Consider the following 26,414-nt stretch of genomic DNA (forward strand, 5'->3'; position numbering starts at 1 on the left):
AATAGAATAACCAAAAAATGACACATCAGAACCAAACTGGGTTCATGATAGATATGCAGGAACATTTTTATGTTAAATAATCCTTAAAAGTAATCTGTGAATTACGAAATTAAAATGCAAACAATGTTGATCAGCGCAATACCTACACAGAAAATAATTGATAAAATCAACACCTATTTATGATTTTAAAAGATGCTTCATAAGTTGGAAGAGGAAAGGAATTTCTTTAACCTGAGTAAAAATATCTATAACTCTTCAATGTGAATGTTGTCTTAAATGGAATAACATTACAAACATTTAATTGAAAATCATGAGGCACTGTGATTAGATTACTCCAAAATAACAGGAATGATATTTGGGAATTGTGTCAGGAGCATGATACTACATTTAACAATGCTATGAAGCCTGTGAAGTAAAGTTTAAATTCAGACGTATTGAAAGAAAGGATCATGCCATCTTAGTCTTCTTTTCATTGATATCCACATCAGTGGTAGTGGGATGGCATTTTAGAGTTTCAAAGAACTGCCAAATACACATTCATATCTAAATCTCAAAATAGACGGGGCGCCTGGGTGGCGCAGTCGGTTAAGCGTCCGACTTCAGCCAGGTCACGATCTCGCGGTCCGTGAGTTCGAGCCCCGTGTCGGGCTCTGGGCTGATGGCTCAGAGCCTGGATGCTGTTTCTGATTCTGTGTCTCCCTCTCTCTCTGCCCCTCCCCCGTTCATGCTCTGTCTCTCTCTGTCCCAAAAATAAATAAACGTTGAAAAAAAAATTTTTAATCTCAAAATAGACTAAACATAGAAGTATTATCATTCCCAGTATGCATGGGAATATAAATAACCAAATAGTGTCTGCTTTGTCCAACCTGAGTTACATTTCTCAAAAAGTAGAGAGTAGAAGTGGCATTGTGGAGCCAGCAGGTAGAGGTTCAGCACAGACCATTCTGTGCATTCTTCCAAGCTTTGCATTCAGTGATGTCATATTGGTAGTAGGTTGAAATCTGTTATTATGGGAATATATACACTATGGAAATCAGCAAATACTGCATATCAGTTTTTGGTTTGTTTTCCTGGATACCCACTAGTTAAACATTTACTACCACATCAATGATTAAACCTGATGCAATATACTTTGCTGCTGCTACTACCTACCTCTTTCTGTTGCTGTTTTCTCCTGCCACTGTGGTTCTCTTTAATCTCCTTCAACCAACAGGATTTCCTCTAAGCACCACGGATAAGATCATCAGGTATAACAGATTTTCTTTAAAGGTTCAGAGAGCGCAAAGAGTCATCACAGTCCAGTCCAGGTGGCAATAAACGTAGAGACAACCACACTTAAAGGGCACCTACTGTTTTTTAGGCATTGCCATTAGAGTATCTTTCTCCCTTGCTCCTGCTCTTACCTCTGCTGGGAAGATGCTGTTTTCTCCAAATTCCAGGTCTTTCTAGTGCAGGCCAATATAGCTCATGACTCCCTCCTGTAAACTCGTTTTAGGTACACTTTTTTGTTTTTTTTTTTACAAAAAACTTTAACATGCTTACCACATATCGAGGGCTTTTTACTCATACACTGTATCAAAGTTTTAGGTAAAACTCCCCTATACATACATAGCATAGCATTCCCCTAGAGGGTACATAGCGGTATTCTTTGAGGTTTGGGAAGGGAGTGCCAGTACAAGGATGACTTTGCAAAGATCACAAAGCCAGAAACATGGATTATTCATTATACTTACTATGTGTCTGCTAAATATATATTTTATTAGCAGTTGCATAGTAAGTTCAAAGCTCCACAGTCTTCCTGGTAATCTGAATAATCGTAGCAGCAGCAGTAGTAATGGCAGCGACTAACACTCAGCTAAACACTTCACATTCCTTATCTCATTGAACCTTCCTCACAACTCTAAGCCAACCTCATTGTACTTAGGAGGAAATATAGGGTTAGAGAGATAAGTCATTTATCTGCGTGCAAAACCACACGGCTTATAAATCGCACGGGGGGGGGGGGGGCTTAAATATCACAGCCTAACTCTAGTGCCTGCAGTTCTAGTCTTTCAGCTACTTTACTTTTGAATTACCAGAGGAAAAAAAAATCACATTGGGTGAATATTCAGAAAATATTCAACTCTTGCCCATAGTTTATATTTTCTGTATTTTATGTCTACAGTTGTTTTGTTATTTTCGTTTGTTGAGTAGAATTCAGGGTATGTAACCCAGTCTCTGTGATCTGGGACATAAGAAGTGTGATGCGTGTAGAGAAGAGCAGGTGACAAACTGTCAATAACTTGTTAGGAAAAAAAAAAGACTTTTCCCCACTCTGTTATTCACTCACTTGCACAAATAAGCATGGCTCCCTGGAACAGCTGCTTTGGGGGGATGTGTTTTATTGTCATGTATAGGGTTAATGGAAGCTTCTCTCAGCCTCTTTTCAGGAACTGAGTAGACTTTGCCATTCTTGACTTACATAACTATATATTACATAACTAATTTATATAAATATAGTGCCTTATTTGGATATATCTAAAATGAAGAGCATTTCTTACTTAGAGGAAAGTTTTCTAACATTTAGAATGTTATTTGATTCTACCAAATTCATCTCTCTCTCCCACGAGAGTTGGGCAATTTCTAGTGACAATTCCTTTATTTCTAAAAATACCTATAAAATCAAAGCTGTCAATATGGTGGAGCCCTGTTCTTCCTCAGGAGCATCTATTATTGGAATAACTGAACTCAGTATTGTGTAAGGAGGGCAAAGGAGCACCCCTCTCGACAGTCTTTCAGGGCTATGCTGCAAGAGGGGGTTAACTCTATGCTCTTCCTCTGAAAAATCTATTCACAGTGCCAGGAGAAAACAAGGCCTTTTGGGACTTGTATGCAGACTGACTTGGCTTGGTAAAATCACTTTATCTTCCTTTTGAAAGAAATATGTTCCTAAAGGAGACCAAATACAAGTAAATTTGATGTTTAGCTGGTTCTGAATATAAGTGTATGTCTTTAATTGGTGTTGTCCATCTTTAATTGGTGACTCATGTATGATTACAAACCTAGGTTATGGCAATTTTGGTTTATTCCCCAAAACTCGAAATAAATCTGAAGAATTCACTTTATATTACACATGTCACATTATTGTCTGTTTAGCAAAATATCGTTATTCACTAAACTAATATTCTCTAACCCACTATTTAATGTTTATATTTACAGGGCACCATAAAATTAATGTGTGTATTTAATCTATTTGCAGTTCCTGATGACGTGTTTGCCCAAAATTATATATGGAAAGGCTCTTACAATTTCAAAGGAAGGAAACAACCCATGACCTTGACAGTTACTAGTTTCAATGCTTCCACTGGAAGAGTCAATGCAACACTCAGCAATAGCAACATGGAACTGCTACTTTCAGGTATCACATTAAAGATGAGCAAATGATGCCTTCATGCTTTCACCTCCATCATTTCATCATATGAGTGATTTTTATACTGTGAAATATTTCTTAAATTTTAATGACATTCGTAATTATCCAGAAATAAAGCTTTCCAATCTTTGGATTTATACAGGAGTATTACTACACAAATGTAAAACTCTGATTCCAAAATAAGCTCACGCATGAATATTTTTTTATGCAAGTTAGTTAACATACAGTGTAGTCTTGGCTTCAGGAGTAGAATCCAGTGATTCATCTCCTACATACGACACCCAGTGATCATCCTGAAAAGTGCCCTGCTTCATGCCCATCACACATTTAACCCACCGCCTCCTTCCAGCAACTCTCAGTTTGTTCTCTGTATTTAAGAGTCTCTTATTGTTTAAAGCCCTCTTTGTTTTTCTCTTATTTTTCCTTCCCTTCCCCTATGTTCATCATCTATTGAGTTTCTCACATTCCACATGTGAGTCAAATTATATGATACCTGTCTTTCTCTAAATGACTTATTTTGCTTAGCATAATACCCTCCGGTTCCACCCACGTTGTTTCAAATTGCAAGATTTCATTCTTTTATATCGCCGAGTAGTATTCCATTGTATATATGTACCACATCTACTTTATCCATTCCTCAGTTGATGGACATTTGGGCTCTTCCATAATTTGGTTATTGTTGTTAGTACTGCTATAAACATTGCGCCCCTTGGAATCAGAAATCCTGTAGCCTTTGGGTAAGTTACTAGTATAGTGCAATTGTGGGTCGTAGGGTAGTTCTATTTTTAATTTTTTGAGGAACCTCCACATTGTTTTTCAGAGTGGCTGCACCAGTTTGCATTCCCACCAACAGTTGAAAAGTGTCCCCCTTTCTCCACATCTTTGCCAACATCTGTTGTTTCCTGAGTTGTTAATTTTAGCCATTCTGACCAGTGTGAGGTGGTATCTCATTGTGGTTTTGATCTGTATTTCCCTGATGATGAGTGATGTTGAGCATATTTTCATGTGTCTGTTTGCCATCTAGATGTCTTCTCTGGAGGAGTGTTTATTCATGTCCTTTTGCCTGTTTCTTCACTGGATTATTTGTTTTTTATATGTTAAGTTTCTTAAGTTCTTTGTAGATTTTTGATACTAACCCTTTATCAGATATGTCATTTGCAAATCTCTTCTCCCATTCTGTCGGTTGCCTTTTAGTTTTGTTGGTTGTTTCCTTTGCTGTGCAGTTTTTATCTTGATGAGGAGGTTCCAATAGCTGATTTTTGCTTTTATTTCCCTTCCCTTCAGCGATGTGTCTAGTAAGAAGTTGCTTCAGCCGAGGACAGAGAGGTTGCTACCTGTTTTCTCTTGTAGGGTTTTGAAGGTTTCCTGTCACACATTTAGGTTTTACATCCATTTTGAATTTATTTTTGTGTATGGTGTAATAAAGTTGTCCAGTTTCATTCATCTGTATGTTGCTGTCCAGTTCCCCCAGAACCATTTGTTAAAGAGACTGTCTTTTTTCCAATGGCTACTCTTTCCTGCTTTGTCGAAGATTAGTCAGTGATATATTTGTGGGTCCATTTCTGGGTTTTCTATTTCATTCCATTGATCTATGTGTTTGTTTTTGTGCCAATACCATACTGTCTTAATTATTACAGCTTTGTAATATAGGTTAAAGTCTGGGATTGTGATGCCTCAGGTTTGTTTTTCTTTTTCAAAATTACTTTGGCTATTTGGGGTTTTTGTGGTTCCATACAAATTTTAGGATCATTTGTGAAGAATACTGGTGTTATTTGGGTAGGGATTGCATTGAATGTGTAGATTGCTTTGGGTAGTATCGACATGTTAATAATGTTTTTTTTTTTTTTCTTCCAGTCCATAGGCATGGAATGTTTTTCCATTATTTTGTGTCTTCTTCAATTTCTTTTATAAGCTTTCTATAGTTTTCAGCATACAGATCTTTTACCTCTTTGGTTAGATTTATTCCTAGGTATTTTGGTGCAGTTGTAAATGGGATTGGTTCCTTGACTTTTCTTTCTGCTGCTTCATCATTGGCATATAGAAATGCAACTGATTTCTGTACATTGATTTTATATCCTTCTACTTTGCTGAATTCATGTATCCGTTCTAGCAGTTTTGGGGTGGAGTCCTTTGGGTTTTCCATGTAGAGTATCATGTCATCTGTGAAAAGTGAAAGTTTGACTTTTTCTTTGCCAATTTGGATGCCTTTTCTTTCTTTTTGTTGTCTGATTGCTGAGGCTAAGACTTCCAACACTCTGTTGAACAACAGTGGTTAGAGTGGACATCCCTGTCGTGTTCCATGATCTTAGGGGGAAAGCTCTCAGTTTTTCTCCATTGAGGATGATATTAGCTGTGGGCCTTTAATATATGACTTTTATGGTGTTAAGATATGTTCCTTCTTTGCTGACTTTCTTGAGGTTTTTTATCAAGAAAGAATGCTATATTTCGTCAAATGTGTTTTCTGCATCTATTGATGGGATCATATCGTTCTTATCCTTTCTTCTCTTAATATGTTATATCACATTGATCTGTGAATATTGATATCTGTCTATGCAGATATCATTGATATCTGTTCTGCAGCCCAGGAATGAATCACACTTGATCATGATGAATAATTCTTTTAATGTACTGTTGAATTTGATTTGGTAGTATCTTAGTAAGAATTTTTGCATCCAGGTTCATCAGGGATATTGGTCTGTATTCTCCTTTTTAGTGGGATATTTGTCTGGTTTGGAATCAAGGTAATGTTGGCTTCATAGAATGAGTTTGGAAACTTTCCTTCCATTTCTATTTTTTGGAACAGTTTGAGAAGAATACATATTAACTCTACCTTAAATGTCTGGTAGAATTCCCCTGGGAAGTCATCTGGCCCAGGACTCTTATTTGTTGGGAGATTTTTGATAACCGATTCAATTTCTCTGCTGGATGGGTCTTTTCAAATTTTCTATTTCTTCCTGTATGAGTTTTAATGTGTATCTAGGAATTTTTCCATTTCTTCTAGATTGTCGAGTTTGTTCATAGTATTCTCTTATAATTTTTCATAGTATTCTCTTATAATTGTTTATATTTCTATGGTGTTGGTTATGATTGCTCCTCTTTCACTCATTATTTTATCTATTTGGGTCCTCTCTCTTCTTTTTTGAAAAGTCTGGCTAAGATCTTGTCAATTTTGTTTATTCTTTTAAAAAACCAGCTCTTAGTTTCACTAATCTGTTCTACTGTTTTGTTTTGGATTCTGTATCATTTATTTCTGCTCTAATGTTTATCATTTCCCTTCTTCTGCTGCCTTTGGGCTTTATTTGCTGCTGCTTTTCTAGCTCCTGTAGGTGTGAGGTTAGGTTGTGTATTTGAGACGTTTACTGCTTCTTGAGATAGGCCTGAAATGCAATGTATTTTCTTCTTAGGATTGCCTTTCCTGCATCCCAAAGTGTTCGAACTGTCATGTTTTCATTTTCATTTGCTTCCATGTATATTTTGATTTTTTTCTTCAATTTCCTACTTAATCCATTCATTCTTAAGTGGGATGTTCTTTAACCTCTATGTATTTGGAGGATTTCCAGATTTTTTTCTTGTGGTTGATTTCAAGTTTCATAGTGTTGTGATCTGAAAATATGCATGGTATAATCTCAATCTTTTTGTACCTGCTGAAGGCTGTTTTGTGACTGGGTATGTGATCAATTTTGGAGAATGTACCATGTGCACTTGAGAAGAATGTGTATTCTGCTACTTTAAGATGAAATGTTCTGAATATATATGTTAAGTCCTTCTGGTCCAATGTGTCCTTCAGAGCTATTGTTTCCTTATTGATTTTCTGCCTAGATGATGTGTCCATTATTATAAGTGGAGTCTTATTAATTTAGGACTTAGATTTAATTTACTTATTAGTTTCAAATTAATTGTAAGTCTCCTACAATTATGGTGTTCTTATCAAAAAGTTTATGTTTGTGATTAATTGATTTATGTATTTGGGTGCTTTCACTTTGGGGGCATAAATATTTACAATTGTTACTCTTCTTGATGGATAGACCCCTTAAATATGATATAATGTCCTTCTTCATCCATTATTACAGTCTTTATTTTAAAATCTAGTTTATGTGATTTAAGTATGGTTACTGTGGCTTTCTTTTGATGTCTATTAGAATAATAGATAGCTTTCCGTCCTCTCACTTTCAATTTGCAGGTGTCCTTAGGTCTAAATGAGTCTCTTGTAGGCAGCATATAGATGGATCTAGGTTTTTTGTGTTTTTTTTTGTTTTGTTTTGTTTTTTTATCCATTCTGATATCCTATGTCTTTTGATTGGGGCATTTAGTCCATTTACATTGAGTGATAATTGAAAGATATGAATTTAGTGCTATTGTGTTATCTGTGGATTTCATGTTTGTGGTGATGTCCTCTGGTCTTTTGTGGTCTTTGCTGCTTTCCACTTACAGAGTTCCCCCTTAGGATCTCCTACAGGAATGATTTAGTGGTCATGAACTCATTTAGTTTTTGTTTGTCTGGGAAAGTCTTTATCTCCCTTCTGTTCTGAATGACATCCTTTCTGGATAAAGGATTCTTGGCTGCATATTTTTCCTATTCAGCACACTGAATATTTCCTGCTACTCCCTTCTGGCCTGCCAAGTTTCAGTGGACAGGTCTGTTACTATCCTTATATGTCTACCCTTGTAGGTTAAGGACATTTTATCCCTAGCTGCTTTCAGAATTCTCTCTTTATCTTTGTGTTTTGCCAGTTTCACTATGATATGTAATGCTGTTGACCTCTTTTTGTAGATTTTAAAGGGAGTTCTCTCTGCCTCTTAGACTTGGATGCCTGTTTCCTTCCCCAGATGAGGGAAGTTTTTGGCTATAATTAGTACAAATAAACCTTTTGACCCTTTCTCTTGTTCTTCTTCTTCTACAACTCTTACAATACAGATATTGTTTCATTTCATGGAATCAGTTAGTTCTCTAATTCTCCCCTCATGATCTAGTAATTCCATTTCCCTCTTTTTTTTCAGCTTTATTATTTTCCATAACCTTATCTTCAATTTCACCTATTCTTTCTTCTGCATCTTCCATCCTCTCTGTCACTGTGTCTAGTTTATTTACTAGACTATTATTAGTCTATTACTAGACTGTTATTATTAGTCTAGATGTTATTTACTATAACATCTCAGTTATAGTATTTTTTAATTTATCCTGACTAGTTCTTAGGTCTTTGACCTCTGCAGCAAGAGTTTCTCTCATGTCTTCTATGCTTTTTTCAAGCTCAGCTATTACCTTTGACTGTCATTCTAAATTCTTGTTCAGATATATTATTTATTTCTGTTTTGAGCAATTTTCTGGCTGTGATTTCTCCTTGAACTTTCTTTTGGGGAGAATTCCTCCATTTTGTCATTTTGTGTGTTTTAAAAGCTTGTTTTGTGTCTTGCACCTGAGTCATTCATGGATATTTTGATGTGGCTGGAATGAGACATCATTAAATAGAAAAGAACTTTTAATTTGAATAACTAATTTTTTCTGTATTCTCATAACACCAAAGAGGCAAGATCAGTGACCTGTAAGCTATTTTATGGACACAAAATCATTTCTTCAAATGACAGTATTTAGGTGGACACCATAGTTTAAGACAGAAAAGGTAGAGCTACACTACTTTAAACAAGCATAAGGGATCCCCTATCCAACTGCTCAGCTTCTTCAAGTTTCTGTGTCCTCTATCTAGTATAAATTTCCCTCATTATCTTTGATTGTTCTGGTTTTTCTGACATTCAGATATTTTCTCAAATGTCATCTCATCAACAGTACTCCTTATGACCCCATCTAAAGTAACTTTCTCATTATAAATACAGTCAGACACACTCTTAGACAGTCTTACCTGTTTCACTTTCTTCTTTTCACTGTTTGAAATTAGTATAGTATTAGTATAGAGTAATATGGTGTTACAGGATGTGATATGACATTTTGTTCATCTATACTCCAACAATGTAAGTTCTAAAAGGGAAGCTCCCTTGCCTTCCAGGTCATCACTGCTTCTCAGAAGCTAGAACAGCAGCTGGAACAAAATAGGCCTCAATGAATATTGTCAAAGTAATGAATTTGAATTATTGCCCTCATTTTAAAAATATTTTTAAATATTCATACTGCAAATATGTAATATATTTGTTTAAACTTCTTGGCTGTATATATATCCTAAGAAATTATTAATAATAATTTGTGGTATCAATGAAATAGAAAATAAAATCATAATTATTGATTTTGCAAATTTTAGGATAACTATCAAACAGTTTTGTATTATTGAGTGATTCCCCATTAAACTCAGAGTTAAAGTATTAGTAGTTAATATGTATTATATTTTAAAAACTATACACAGCTACAGTGATATAAACTGCAAGAAGTTTTATATTGGCAAAAGAAATTCATTTAAATTGTGACTACTGATTTAACTTTGAGACACAAACATTTTTTTTTTATTTTAGAGATTTCTGAAAAATAAATGTATACTTAATCTAATCTAGAAAAATTTCAAAATAAATTCCTGCAAATATGTAAAAACAAATAGATTAATTTGCCATCACAGTATCCGTGGAAATCAATTACGATATTTTCCCACCAATATTATTTTTGATCACTTTTTTGTCTTCCCTTATTAAATGTAACCACTTATCAAGATCTATGTGTCATCCTTGTATTCCCAGTCCATTCTTATGATACCTTATTACATAGGTGAAAGATTAAATAAATTAATGAATGAGTCATATTTCCACCATTAATCACAAAATTTTTACTTAGAATTTTTTTCTCCTGTTTTTCCCCTAAGCACATTTATATTTCATATTATTCCTACTTATAGAATACCCACTGTTTGTGAAAAAAAATTATGTATATATTTTTACTTTTTTATGCTATTTCCTATATTTACCTTCTTAAACTAAAAATTGTACTTGATTTTTAAGACCCATTCAAATACCTTTTCTCAATAAGCATTTCCTGATCACTCCATTGTCAAATGATCCCTCTCTGTTCTGGCCTTTTATCATATTTTTTCATGTATTTAGTTGATTATATATGTGACTTACATTTCCTAATTCATTGGAATTGCTTTTAGCATCCTATCTTTAGATAGGAATGTATATATTCTTCTTTGTGGCTCCAGCAGCACTTACAATACTCTTTCACAGGGTTGGCACCCAATTTATTATTAAGAAACCTATGAGGGATTTTAACGTTTGTTGTACATCCTTGAAGATTTTAAATCTTACTGGGGAATGAAGTCACTTTATTTGTAATATCATGGAATGATGTTATTAAGAACAGTAATACTTAATTTTAATAACATAAGTAATTTCAACCCCCCAATTAAAATTCAAGTTGAGAATTTCAGATGAGAGATTAACATATACTGTAGGATTTGTAGAAAGCCTTACGAATGAAGCTGGCCTTGACGTGGCCTTGTTTGATTCCTTTTCTTTTCACATATATTACCTTATATATTTAAGGAGTTAAAGATAATATAATGAAGCATAACTACTTACAAAATTAGTAGACTAAAATGTCCTTACATTTTACAGGGGTGTATAAAAGCCAGGAAGCTCGCCTAATGTTACACATCTACCTTATTAAAGTACCAACGCATGCTTCTGTGAAGAAAATGAAGGAGGACAATTGGGCCATGGATGGCTTTGTAAGTATAGTGTTTTAAATATCTTCTGCTGATTTTAATAACCAATTTGTGCTTTGGTTTGTCATTAAAATTCCAAAAAAAAAGGTGGTTTTCTAAATTGGGCTAATTATGAATACACATGCACATATAAAATGGGAAAATTACTATTATGGGTAAATTTTTTGTTTGGAAAAAAGATTCAATGTAAATACTTAGTAATCTAGAATGTTATACCTAGGGTTATTGGATTCTGATTAATATGCTTATATTTGTAATGTTTATGTGTATGAGAGTCATAGTTTTTCATTGCTTTCATCAAATGTATTTTGTCTATGACCAGTACTATGCAAAGTAAATCTGGATAAAATATAATTCATTCTTTGTCTGGAATTACTATTTAAGACACATACAACATATTTACAAAATGCATAAAAAAATTAAGTATGCCATTACATTTAAGTTTTTTCTCTAAATTTAACAGATTTAGAATATTTTATAAAGTTGTTTATGAAAAGAAAGTTATGTGAATTACTTCATTTGGGGAGATGGTTGCCATAGCTTCACCATGGAGTCACCCTGTCCTATTCAGCCACTTACATGAATGGAGTTTCTAAATTGGCAGTTGGAAGTAACTAGTCTTCCATTCACATATTGACTGGAGTCTTTGCTAAAAAACAATGAGGAGAGCTCTGACTATATCCTCTCAAGCAACAGGTCTTCTTTTACAAGGAAGATCTAGAAGGAAAGAAGATAGTAGGTCATAGGCTTCTGTAAGTTTAGTGCCTGAGGGGGTAAAAACATTTATCCTATTTCCCTATCTGCTGTTATTCATGGAATTGGAAATGAATTCATGTCTTCAATGCACTCAAATCGTTTAGTTGTATTATTTTATCTAGGAAGCAAACAAAATGAATTCATTTGTTTAAATATTAGAGTTTAAGCTATTCTATTTAGAAGCATTTCATTTTTAAAAATGACCAAAATGAGTGTGATGTCTGACAATAAAGAATAAACCACTTGTTTCTGAAATGTCAAACTTCTATGGATGGATTGGTATGATATTTTGCTTTTTAGGGTGAGGATTCAAGGTTTTTACCTTTTACAATACTATACAGGACTTGGGTAACTTGGTAACTTGGGTAACAATACTATACAGGACTTTTACAATACTCTACAGGACTTGGGTAATTAAAACAAACTTCAGAATAAAGTCACATTACTAGTTATCAGGAACACTGAAATATGTCTATTTTTAATTTATTTATGAAATCAAATCACATTACATAAGAAAAGCATTTTTTAAAAATAGGATTTTACACACATGCAAGGTACACGTAATAGCATTTATAGCAATGGACACAGCCACAAAATCTTGGGGTCAAACAACAAGTATTTCATTCTTTCTCATGTATGTGGGGTTAGTTGTGGGTGTTCCACTTGAGGCTGTGGTAGCAAGTTCAGGTCTGCTCCAGATGTCTCATTCTGGGGCCCAGGCTGGAGCACATTCTCTTGTCAGAGGTCAGAAGCTCTGAGGGGGAAAGTGGAAACATGCCCCCTTGCTTTAAATAGCTCTAATGAAATATAACTCATCTTCCTTACAATTCACCCATTTAAAATATGCAATTCAGTGGTTTTAAGTATATTGACATGTGTGTAACCGTCACCACAGTTGATTTTAGAATATTTCCATCACCTCAAACAGAAACTCCACACTCTTTAGCTATCACCCTACCCATTCGTCCCTCACCTCCACCCTAGCGCTAAGAAGACACAGATCTATTTTCTGAAATCCATAGATTTCTCTGTTTTGGATGTTCATATTTATGGAATCATATAATATGTAGTCTTTTGTGTCTGGCTTCTTTCACTTATTTTCATGGGAAACATGCCTTTTAAGGCTCAGACTTAGAACTGACCTACTGTCAGTCCCACCCATGAATCATTGGCCAAAGTAAATCACAGGACCAAACCCAATGAGTTGAAAGGGGCATTCTTCCCATGAAGGTTGGTGGGAGGGGAAGACGGAGTGCATACATGCTAAACAGTAATCGTATCTACAAAGTAGAGTTTTATTATATTTTAATTTTTAATAATTTTTAACATTTTATTTCTTTTTGAAAGACAGAGACAGCATATGTGGGGGAGGAGCAGAGAGAGAGAGAGAGAGAGAGAGAGGAGACACAGAATGCAAAGCAGCTCCAGGCTCTGAGCTGTCAGCACAGAACTGATGTGGGGTTTGAACCCACGAACTGTGAGATCATGACCTGAGCCAAAGTCAGTCGCTTAACTCACTGAGCCACTGAGCACCTCAATTTTTAATTGATCATTTGCTTTATTCTGTTTAATCATATCATTGTCCTCCCTCTTTTGCTTAGAGGGGGGAAGGGCAGAAGGAGAGGGAGAAAGAGAATCTTAAGCAGGCTCCATGCCTAGGTTGGAGCCTGACTTGGGACTCGGTCTCATGACTGTAGGTCATGACCTGAGCTGAAATCAAGACTCAGATGCTTGACTGCCTGAGCCACCCAGACTCCTCTAATTGCCTTTTTTTGACAGTAGGCTTCTTAGCCTAAGAGAAATCTATATATCTATATAATTATATTAATGACCAACCCCCTATATTCTAATATCCTAATTACTTAAAAACAAAAATTTTCTTTTGCTTTTAATGGCAAATTTGCACAGTATGCCGTGTTTTATATCAGAGGGAAATAAAGAGGAAGGAACTCTGTATAATACTCATTTAAATAAGTGTAAAACTGGATATTTATTAAGGCTGGAAAATATAGCCAGCTCCAATCCTCAGATTTAATCAACCTTATAAATATTTTTAGGTTTCTGCTGAGCCTGATGGAGCAACTTATGTATTTCAAGGATTTATTCAGGGCAAAGATTATGGGCAATTTGGACTACAAAGACTAGGTAATGTATTCATTTTCATTTTCATGTAGTTCCTTTATTACTCTAGACATCATAAGAAAATACAGTGTATTCTGTACATTAGGCACACTTACTACATTTTGAATTTGGCTTTGTCAGGTAAGTTATACATTGAAAAATTTGAAAGGCTTTTAAATAATCACACAAAATATTGATTCTCTATGTACCGATGCTGTACAGGGTTTGGTTTTTGTCAGATGTCTAATAAATATGACACACTGCCTTGCCTTTAGCAAGGAAAAAAGAGAAAAGTGATACAGATAGAAAAGAAAATATTAAACTGTAAATTATTTTATCTCATGAGAACTGCAGTACTTCTCTTCAGTTTGAATATTGTTGTAACTTTATTTCTCTTTTGAAAATGTAATAGCACTTTGAAAAATTCATACGGTCTGAAAAAGAAAATAACTTTGAGGAATAGACCCCTTTTTGGGACTTTGTGCTATTCAGCTATGTAAATTTTCTGTAGTGGGAGGCATAGGGTTTTTTCATTCTTCTTTTAAACTCTTTTAAAATATACATAGACATTTAATGGTCTTGCTTGAATATAATTATTGCCATAGCTTTCGGTATATAATTTTCCTAACCTATATTGTCTTCCATTATTATATAGTGGTATTGACATATAAAGAATAAACTCAGGCTCTAAAAACTACTACTTAGTATTTATCTTAAAAATTCCATTACTTTGAATGCTTATGTAAATATTCTGAGTCCCTGGAAAAATAAGGTAGGCAAGAAGGTATTAACTTGGACTAAGGTGTGACTTAATTGAATATAACTGTTTATCAAAAAAATAAATTAGCTTTCTCTAAGTAAATAAAAATGATAAGATGTTCATTTCAGATAATGTCTTGGCCTAAAAGTATGTTAGTTTTGAAAACCAAATAAAACATTCATTAATACAGTACAGTTACACAGTTGTGCAATTTAATGCAAGATGTTTACACATACTAGTCTCAAAAGCATCACAAAAACTACATGTCTCAGACAGAACCTATTAAAAAAAAAAAAGCAGCTATTTCTTTCTGGGGAACTAAAAACAAAAAATAACCTGTCCGTTATTTTTTCTTCCCTTGTCCTATGCCAACACATTGACAAACCTGGTTTTCTCATTTCCCGATTGTGCTAATGTCTTCACTGTTTCCCCATCCCCAAGCAGAACACTTCTTCTCAGCCTGTGCTCTCTTACCACTTATCCTCACAAACAAGTTCTGTTGATTTGTAACTACAAAATGCTCTTCCTAGTATGTTAGTATAGAGATCAGTTTCCACTTCTATTTCGGTTCTTGCTCTAACCATTGATGTTCACATGCTTCCAGTCTGGCTTCCCTCAAGTTCATTCATTCCACCCTACCCACTGTCCTAAATTGTGTGTCTTATCATAGGGCCTTTTATTTCTAAATACCTCCACTTGTCCTTCACTGCAAATAGATACAAGTTTGAATTCTTTAGAATGATATTTATGGCTTTTTGGGGTCTGGCCATAGCTTTTTCAGGTTAGCAGCCTATTCCTACCACACAGATAACACCTCCACATCTTTTCCACACAGCTACACCTAGTGCTTGTCACATCTTCTAAATATGTCACTCACCTTCCTATTTCTAAGCTTAAGATGGTCCTGCTTCCTCCTCCATTCATTGTTCTACTGACTCTTCAAAGCCAAGCTCATTGTATTCTCCAAAATACATTCTTATATACCACCAGATGGAATTACCCCTTCTCTTCCTAAAGCACATTGATCATTAATTCATGCCTGATGTATATGCTTTTTTGTGTCATTGTATTCTTTCTACAACTGTATAAACTCTTCAGTTCAGAGACTACTTATTTTTTATTCTGTATCCTTTCCTGGAAAAATATCTTACACATAGTAGACACTGCACAAACTTGCATGGAAATGAGTTGAAGGAGTTTCCTGAATTATTTTTGTTTACTATATACATTTCTAAGTAGGTATCTTGATAAGGAAAGAAAATAATTGATTCATAAAAATAAAAAATCATGTGATAAAAGCAAGTTGATTTTTTTTTTTAATTTTATAGGACTGAATATGTCAGAAGGCTCAAATTCTTCAAATCAACCTCATGGTACAAACAGTAGTTCTGTGGCCATTGCTATTCTTGTGCCTTTTTTTGCACTTATATTTGCAGGATTTGGATTTTATCTTTATAAACAGAGGTAAGTTTGTTGATTTTACCTACAAAACCTTTCCCAAATCTTCCATTTCATGTTCTTTTTACTACTCTAGTTCAAATTGTAACTTCCATTTTTTTTTTCAGTGTGTGCCAAATAGTGCAACAGGTTTAAAAACCTGGTTCCCCCTGCCTGCCCCCCACCATGCCAACATCACAAAACAAAAATTGCTCAGTGAATTTGCACATTCACCTTAACCCTTATTACTCTTGCCTGTCAATTTCCTGGCACGTACTTAATTGTATAAGTTAGTTTTACATTATCCATGATAAAAATTTAGAGATACAAAAGCCAGGTTAACGTTGACATTGAAGAGGTGATACCTGCTGCCACATTTATTTAGAGAAGTGGAGAGAAGTTTGTGACCAAACCTCGTAGCGCACATCACAATACTGACCAGTTGTACGCAGGCAGACAGTTGGTAAAGTCTTCTAACCGTCTCCTTTTCTTCTGCTGCTTTTAGAAGATTAAGCAATTAGTATGTTATATTTCTGACGTATCTAGTGTATGATTATCCATATTATTAGTTGGTCCTTGTTTTACTAAGTCCATTACAACAATCCAAGTCAGAGGCTTTATTATGTAATTGTCTGCTATTTGGGACTATCCTTTATCAAGAAAATATATAGAGAGACAACTAGATAATTCAATGAATATTACCTAAATGCATTTTTCTCAAAACTGATATTTGTATTACACGTTTCAGTCTAGATTACCTAAGAGTTATATATATATATATATATATATATATATATATATATATATATATAGTTATATTGTTATATATATATTGTTATATATATATAATATTACATAAATTTGTAATAATTGAATATTAGCAGCTGCTTAGGCCTTGTCAATATCAGATTTTATTTACAACAACAAAAAAATCATCACTATATTTATTTATAAAGAAATCTGTTCCAATCCTTTTTTTGTTTTTAAACTATCTTTGTAAAAAACGCATAACCTAAAACCATTTAAACCATTCTAGGCATATAGTTCAGTGGCATTTAGTATACTCACTGTGTCCCAGAGCCATCATTGCCAGTTCCAGAATATTTTCATTGCTCCAAAAGGAAATTCTGTGCCCATTGATCAGTCATTCCGTATTCCTACCACCCCTGCCCTAGGCAACTGCTAATCTGCTTTCTGTCTGTATTTGTTTGCCTATTCTGGGTATTTCATATCAATGGAATCAGGTAACATGTGACATTTTCTATTTAGTTTCTTAAACTTAACATAATGTTTTCAAGTTTCTTCCATGTTATAGCATTTATCAGTGCTCCATTCCTTTATATGGCTGAATAATATTCTGTGGTATGTTTGAATGTGTTCTATTTAAATATGTCCATTCATCAGTTGATGGGCATTTGGTTTGTTCCTACATTTTGGCTATTGTGAATAGTGCTTATATATACACTTGTGTACAACTTTTTGTTTGAACACATGCTTCAATTCTTTTGAGTATATACCCCAAAATAGAATTGCTGGTTTATATGGTAATTCTACATTTAACTTACTGGGGAAGCACCAAATTTTTGCAGAGCAACTGCACCATATTATATTCTCACCAGCAATGTATAACTGTTTTACTTTCTCCGCATCCATGCCAACACTTGTTATTTTCTGTTTTCTTTTCTTTTTCTTTCTTATTTTAATTATAGTTACCCTAGTATATGTGTAAAGTGGTATCTCGTGGTTTGGATTTGCATTTCCCTAATTACTAATGACATTGAACATCTTTTCACTGCTTTTTGGCCATTTTTCTTTGAAGAAATGCCTGTTCAAGTATCTGCCCATTTTTTAATTGTGTTGTTTGTCTTGTTGTTGATTGTAAGTGTTCTTTATACATTTTGGAGAGTTGACTCTTAGCATACATATGGTTTGATATATTTCTTCCTTCCTGTGAGTTGTATTTTCATTCCCTTGATAGTGTCTTGTCCTTTGATGTACAAAAAATTCTCATTTTGATAAAGTCCAACTTATCTATTTTCTTTTGTTATTTGTGTTTGTGGTGTCATAGCTAAGAAACCATTGCCATTTTCAATGTCATGAATCATGGTCAGATTTACCTGTATGTATTCTCCGAAGAGTTTAATAGATTTAGCTCTTATATTTAAAAGTTTGGTTTGTTTCAAGTAAATTTTTCACGGCATAAACTATCCTGAAACTTGACATTATTTTCCATAAAGCTGTTGTTTAACGTTAGTAAAATGACATTTCTTTTTATCTTCATGATTCTTGTCTAATTAGAAGGAAATGATGTTGTTCCTGGTTTTTATTGTGAATCTAGTTTGAAAAAAGAGAGACAAATACTTTCCATTAGAATTATGCACCTGGCAAGAGCAAATTTTAAGCAATATGTCTATATAGGTAATGTCATTGAAAAAAACTTAAGATAGCTTTAATCAAATTTATTGCTGTATAAATCATCTAACAATTGTTGGTATGGAGAAAAAGTCAGAAAATGCATTAGGTATAGTAATAATAATATAATAAATATAATATAATATAATATAACATAACATAATAGCAAATAAAGTAAGATGAAATAGTTGAAATTTGTGATGTTTGGATGTAAACAAAGGAGTTGAGAAACCAATTTCTTTTAAGATGTATCCATTTTAGGAATTAGGTTCCAGAAACAGGTAGGGGCAAGTCTGCCTTTGTACCATAGCAAATGTCCTCAAATTATACAGTGGGATGTGGGAAACTAGAAATAAGAATTTCTCAAAAGAGAGGGAAATAGAGAAACAAAGCAGGAATTCAAGATCAGCAGGTTATGCCAACCATCCTAGGATCTGTGTGTTTTGATATGTAAAACCAAATGTTCAGTTATTAATAACTCTGGAAACTATTTTCATGACTTCATTATCTATAGTCATTTCTTCTTTGAGATTTTGAATTTATTGTTCTGGTGTATATCATTTTTTTAATTTAAATTTTATTTAAACTTAAGTTAGGTAATGTACCATACAGTATTTGTTTCAGGAGGAGAACTCAGTGATTCATCACGTGCATACAATACCCAGTCCTTATCCCAAGTGCTCCCCTTCACACCCATCACCCATCTAGCCCATCTCAAACCCACCTCCTTCCACCAACCCATAGTTTGTTCTGTATCATTAAGAGTCTCTTGTGGTTTGTTTTCTCTTCTCTCCCCTCTTCCCATATGTTCATCTGTTTTGTCCTAGATTCTGCATATGAGTGAAATCATGTGGCGTTTGTCTTTCTCTGATTGACTTATTGTGCTTAGCATAATATATTCTAGCTCCATCCATGTTATTGCAAATGGCAAGATTTCATTCTTTTTGAGAGCTGAGTTATATTCCATGTATATACACCACATCTTTATCCATTCCTTAATCAATGGACATTTGGACTCTCCCCATAGTTTGACTATTATCGATAATGCTGCTATACACATCGGGGTGCATGTATAGCCTTCAAATCTGTATTTTTGAATCCTTCTTTGAGATTTTGAATTTATTGTTCTAATGTATATCATTTTTAAGAAAATTGAGTACTTATGTTTCTGGGATACTCCAAGTATCTTCCCAAATTAGGCCTCAGTGTTAGTTGTCTGCTCTTTCTGAAATGCTTTTTTAATTAGTGCAGAACTGCCTCCTCTTTGTTCTTCACGTCTCAGATTACATTTTATCTCTGCAGAGGTACTTTTCCTCATTACTCCTCCAAAAGTGGGGCCCAGTTCCTTCCTGTCATATCAACTCTTTTCCTTTTCATCAGAACAATTCTCATTACCTACTTTTTGTTTTGTTTATTATTTTTTAATAAATATTTATTAATTATTTTCTATCACTACAGTGATATGCCTAGGATCCATATGCATATGCCCAGGATCATGCCTGGTACATAATGAATGCTCAGTAAATATCTGATGAATGAATGAATGAATGAATGAATAGTAATAAGATTTAAATTTTATTGTATCATAATTTATATTATACATGCTATTTCATAACAATTATTGTTGCATCAGAAAACTTAAATTTATGAGATTAGTCATAATATATTATTGATACTTGTATTACTCAGATTGGTACTGTATATTAATATGTATTATATTAAATAATAAAAGTTACTCAGGATTTAAAAGTGACAGGTAAATTGTTCAAATTTGATCTGTTGAGTTTATAATTTCTCAATTAATGCTTTAAAGTTACATTACGCAGTAACAATGATAACTCAAGTATGTTATGTTTGAGCCCTACTCTGCTATTTCTAGAAAGTTAACACATGGCTAATCCATGTTCTCATCAACAGGACTGCACCCAAAACACAGTATACAGGATGTTCAGTTCATGAAAATAACAATGGCCAAGCAGCTTTTGAAAACCCCATGTATGACACCAATGCAAAGTCAGCGGAAGGGAAGGCAGTACGGTTCGATCCCAACTTGAACACTGTCTGCACAATGGTATAACACGGCAACTCTTTGCCTTCTTCAGAAGCGTGGAAATCAACACACAACACAGTGCACATTTAGTTCACTGCTAAACAAATTAAAGCACACTTTTCAGGACTTGCTGGGTCACCTTTTCCTGAGGAATGATAGAGAAGAGTGTTTTTTCATAAACTGGACCCTAATTCTTCTTCATGTTTACCATGGAGAGTTTTACAGAAATTTGGCTGCACTCTGGGAGTGCTTACTCACAGTTTATTTGCTTTTTTTAAAAAGGAGATTATTCTAAAACATAAACTTCTTTGCATATATTGGAGGAGCATCCACTATCAGTATTTCTGTGCTTTATAAAGTATATTAGAGGGACTGGGTTTAAAAAAAAGATATAGGGTAGAAAATAAGAGCTATACTTACAAGAGTCAATAGACCACTGACTTCTCTTTAACAGTCATGAGCCACATCATGCCCATGAGTCTATTTCACACCACTCTGTCAGCTACTCATTTTTGTTAATCGAGTCATTGTCTTCCTTATCTCCATGGTTATTTCAGATTGAGTCATGCCCTCAAATGTTTATGAACTAATTTATGCCACAGAAGAGATAAGATTGCCTTCTCTGATTTGATTCCTTCTGGTACTTGTCCTTCAGTATCATATTGTCTTCTATTTTTAGATTGGTCATCATAGTTTCTGTAAATGGCAAGATCATTGTGCTGTTCTCCCAATTTCCCTCATTATGCTATAACCAAGATTATTCACTAAGCCATGGGGCGGTGTTTAAAACCTTGCTTCGATCTGTTTTGTCACCCAGAAACCACTCGAGCTGGCAAAAATTATCTATAGTAATGATGATTTTGCAGTTATTTGAGACACCAAACTTACCATCCTTTACCACACTCTCCAAAGTTTTCGAAAGACCAAACAGAACCTATTAATCTGTTGCATTTAGTTGATGATATATGCCATTTTCCTTCCAAATGAGCCTTCAAATTTATTTAACATTGTTTTGGACTTTTATCAACAATGAGTTAAAAATGTAAGATTTTAAGCTTTGAACTTTTATCTAACAGTGAGTTAGACATACATTTTGGTCCAGCCCATAAATATAATGACTACAAAAAATTTACACTTTCAAATGACCAATAAAAAGTTATTTCCTAAAGGCATAGGTTTTCCAAATTTTCACACATTTTAAACTTTCTATACTCTTATTCGTAAGAAGCATGTTTCAGATATGACAGGTTTCTTTCACTGTCAAATTAAGATACACATTTGCAAGTTATTGGTGGCTCATTTACAACTGTATCACGGTAATGCCAGCATATTGGTTTAATAGGTCATTGTCTTCCTTTTATAGCATGTTTTACTTCATTGAATAAATTATGTACCCAGTGTGAACTCTTTGTTGATGTCCCTCTCAAATACGGATAACTCTGTAAACAGTCTCGACTTTTTGTATCATGAGACAGAGTGCCTAAGAGAAATCATTGCACCCAGAAGCGCTGCTTGGATCTATCTCTACAACATTTAGTGAATTTCTTGTAAACCACTTTGAGATACATTGTTTTGGAAATTCATACAATTTTCTCAACATTGTACTCTACTGACAGGATGCTGTTTTAAATTTTATGCCATCAGTTATTTATTCTTGTTTATTCAAATGACTGCAATAACAATGATTCATTCATTAATGTTAAGGTTAATACATTTAAGATCTTGTTTAAACAATGTTTCTTCTGCAACTGGCTACTCCTCTTATATTAATGCATACACTTTTGTAAAGAAGTATATTTTTATGAAAAAAAAACTTTGTAAAAGTATGATGTAAATTTTCAGTGCAATGTAAACAAAATAAAAATGGATAATTGCTTTTGTAAAATGTGTATTCTTTTCAAAATTGTTAGTATACTGGATAGCAAAAGGAATAAACAGCCTACATTTATTTGGTGTTTTAAAGTTCCAAACTGCATATTATATATACTTATTTAGCAACATAATAATGAGACATGGGTGTTTTTCTTTATATTTTGCCGTTCCCCAAGTGTGACACTCTTTTAGAAGTAAACAGATTCCCACTAAACATTACAGTATCCTAACAATCTCGTCTTAGAATTTTCCTTAGATGTAAATATTTTAACACTAGTGTCTAAATTCGGGTATATCTGATGATTTCCAATATTTCTGTAGTGTATTTTGTAGAGATACTTATTTTTAGCATACTTCCAAGGTATGGACTTAATCTTTTGAATAGCTACATTAAACTAATAGTCAAAAAATCTATTTGCCAGGGTGTAACATGTAAAATTTTGTATTCAAGAAATGTATCAAGTTTACAAAGTTTATCAAATTTATAAAGTTCAAAATACAAGTTACTTGCGTTCAATTTTAGAAGAGAACTTTTTCCCAAAACATATTGTCTTTATATTTCACAGCCTCAAACTCTGTTAAAAGTCTTTCTCTGTGTATTACACTTTCATTTGAGAAATGAATGCTTCTTGATATAATTATAGTTTCTTTCTAAACTTTAACTGTATTACTTCCACCATACACTCATTTCATGTCTTCTAAACTTTCCCTTGTTGCTGTTTGTCCTTATTTTTATTCCTCTCTGTGCTTTTTTCCTTCCTTTTTCTTTTTCTACTTTTCGATTTGCTTTTTCTTTTCTGCTATTTTTCTTAATATCCTTTTCTGTTTTACATGTCTTCTCCTTTTTAGCCTTTGATTATTTCTCATCTTAATGCCCAGTTTCTCCTTAATCTTCTCAAAAGTTAGCAGCAATTTTAGTGGAAGCAATGTTATTTTTATTTTTTACCAGCTTTATTGGAGTATAATCAAGGTATTTAAATTTCATGGCATGATGATAAATATATTTTTTATGAGAGCATTTAAACTTTACTCTCTTATTAAATTTCAAGTAAAGAAATTATTTTAAAGAGGCTTCTTGTACTTCCTTATGTTTAAGAACATAAGAACCAACAGGTTCTACCCAGGATCTCTTGATACTGGAGCCTAAGGAGAATGATTGTGGAAATAGACCAAAGGGTCAGATTTCTTTTTAACTTGTCCTTTGCACGTACAAGTGAGAGAAAGAAAAAATGAAACAGATATAACATTGGCTTAAAGAGTGAACAAAAATAACTAGATGATGCTCTCTTAAGGAGATTAAGAGAATACATTGTCAAAGTATTAATCTGTGTATTGATATCTATAAATTTAAAATAGGCACAGTTTAAGTAAGGTAAAAAAATCTCTTCTGTAGCTTATAGAAATTCATGAGTCTAAGAAATATTTAGAAATATTTAGAATATTTAGAAATTTTAGAAGTAGTTTGAAATTTTCCTGAAAAAATATTGATTTGCTGCTTTTTTTTTAGGATAACTTTGGAGGAAAGGGAATATTGATCCAGGAAGATATACATGTTGTAAAATTCTGAGAAATATCTTTCTGTCATCACTACATTTGCTTGGTATTCCAAAATAATGTAAGAACAGATTTAAAAGTTACTAGGGAGTAGAAATGGCCACTGGATATTAGATTTCATTCTTCAGTGTACAAGCAATGAAACCAGTGATCACCTGCCAAATACTTTCCCAACTTTTAATAAGTTCCCATGTGTAATAATTTTTATTAGCCTTGAAAAAGAAGTATATTCTATATATTCAAATTCATAGCTATAAATTGTATTGCAAATCACAAAACAAGAAATCTGTGTTTAAACTTTCATAAGATCCAAACATTGCTTGTAACTATTAGGATATCTATGAAAATAGAATGAACCCAGATGCTTTCACAGGACCAATAAGATAAATAGTTATAGAAGAAAATGTAGAACCATCTACGTAGTATGACTTAAAAGGAACCTAAAGGCCTTCATTCTCGGCAAGTGTCTTTACACCCTCGAGTTAAGATTGGTATCTCCTGAAGGGACTTGCTAGAATGAAATGCTAGAATATCTGTATGTTAGATATTCTGGAAATGTTAGAATATCTAGAGAATGTCATATAGTAGCATTATAATCCCAATAGCCAATGAACACAGCCAATATGAAGCAAGTCTGTAAAGCTAGCATTCCTAATCCTATTTTTAAACCAAGACTTTTCCCAGACTATGGTACTCTTTTTAGAATGATGCTTTTAAATACATAAAGTGAAATACAAAGGAAATTATAAATAAATAGTAAAAAAGTTACAAAAATATCTTGTGTTATAATATATATGTAAAAATGTGCATATGTATAAATATATACTAATATACATATGTATACATATATACATACTTCTTTACTATACATTAAATATGTAGCTAATATTGTCTGTAATTTTGTAGAGTATTATAAATAATAGTTTGAGATATTTGTGACATTTCACATGGCATGAAAATATCTGTGATTTTTATTAGTGACAAAATCAGAGATTATTTTTGCCCAACTCTTTAACAGAAAGAAAATATTATATTTTAATGAAAATATCAGTGAAGATAAAGGTAGAACTTTTTCCCATGCAAGTTTCCAAGCTCTTTGAATTCTACTGGCATATCAAGTTAATAACCCTGCCTTAGAGGTTGGAATTCACAGCAAGTACTTTGAGGGGGCAGGGAAGAAGCAAACATTGATTGCTCTCTTGAGCTGTTGGCAATGAAAATGGAATGTTTAATTTGAACTTTGGTTACCAAATAGCAGCGTAAAGTCAATGGACTCGAAGAAGGAATCCCCAGTGAGAAGATGTAAGTATAGATGGTATAATGTCATTAATCAATTAATTTATTAAGAGCAAATATTTTCTAACATTAAATATATGTATATTACTTTACTGTGAGGTATAAAAGACATTGGATGAGTAAAAATATAAGAAACACATGGATCTTATCCTGAAGTAACTTAAAATCTTGTCAAGCTATTAAACAATTGTTAAAATAATATGCCACACAATATTCACAATTTCAATGAGGAATGCATATTTTCTCTCCTATTTCATCTGTGTGTCTTTCCAAAGAATCTTTATGAGTTGAATGAAACTTTATCTATCAAATGTCATTTTCAATTTAATGGGGGAAAAACACCTAGAGTTTCAATAGAAATCAATTAAACAAGACAAGACAAAGGTCAAATTTTTATTTAAAGATATGCTATTTATTAAGGGAAATCTGTCTTCCTTTTCACCTAGTAGTTCTATTCAATAGGTTATTTTTTTAAAAAGCCAGAGAGTGGGTATTTGACATGGATTTTCAAATTATGTATTATTTATATATGGTGGAAAATATATCACTAGCTACCAGTGTGCAAGTATCATGAATGTTCACTGACCTGGGGATCTTTTGAAAGGACCATACGTTTGTAACTGTTAAAATCATCTTTCAAAGTTAATGACATGAAGATTTCAATGTTTAAACAAAAACTACTTGTTTCTCTCTCTCTTCTACTCCCTTTTCTCTGCCTCTCTCCATTTTTCTTTTTTCTTCCAAATACATGCATATACAGACATAAATGTCTTGAAACAAATTAAAATAAATAGTAGTTATGATCATCAGGATTGTAATGATTACATACATATTTTTTTGTTTTGGGTTTTTCCAGAGTGCATACATTTAATTTTATTATAAAAATATAATAGTTTTAAATGAAAAAAGCAGCTTAAAATTTAAAAGTAGATTTTACTTTTTTTTCTGATAATTTTGCTTAGAAGAATATCCACACCTAGAAGTGATAGCAGAAGAGCCTGAGCTTAGGACACTCATGTCCACTGTGTCAATATGAATAAAAACCCAAAGAATTAAAAGGGATAATGTCTACACGAAACAAATTGTTTA

The 26,414-nt window shown here is 33.3% G+C and overlaps 1 protein-coding gene across 6 annotated transcripts in view; it reads left to right on the forward strand.

Moving 5' to 3' along the window:
• The window catches only part of CSMD3 (CUB and Sushi multiple domains 3), a 1,255,667-nt gene extending 1,233,179 nt beyond the window's left edge, over positions 1-22,488 (forward strand). For all 6 annotated transcript variants that reach the window (XM_045453867.1, XM_045453870.1, XM_045453869.1 and 3 more), the window contains 5 exons: positions 3,239-3,397; positions 10,958-11,070; positions 13,881-13,968; positions 16,033-16,168; positions 20,471-22,488. In XM_045453867.1, coding sequence (XP_045309823.1) covers positions 3,239-3,397; positions 10,958-11,070; positions 13,881-13,968; positions 16,033-16,168; positions 20,471-20,630 — 656 coding nt within the window. In that variant the 3' untranslated portion in view covers positions 20,631-22,488. The remainder of the gene's footprint in view (positions 1-3,238; positions 3,398-10,957; positions 11,071-13,880; positions 13,969-16,032; positions 16,169-20,470) is intronic.
• Positions 22,489-26,414: the final 3,926 nt, after the last annotated feature.

Source organism: Leopardus geoffroyi, chromosome C3 (genome assembly GCF_018350155.1).
Source record: "Leopardus geoffroyi isolate Oge1 chromosome C3, O.geoffroyi_Oge1_pat1.0, whole genome shotgun sequence".
Taxonomy (NCBI): domain Eukaryota; kingdom Metazoa; phylum Chordata; class Mammalia; order Carnivora; family Felidae; genus Leopardus; species Leopardus geoffroyi.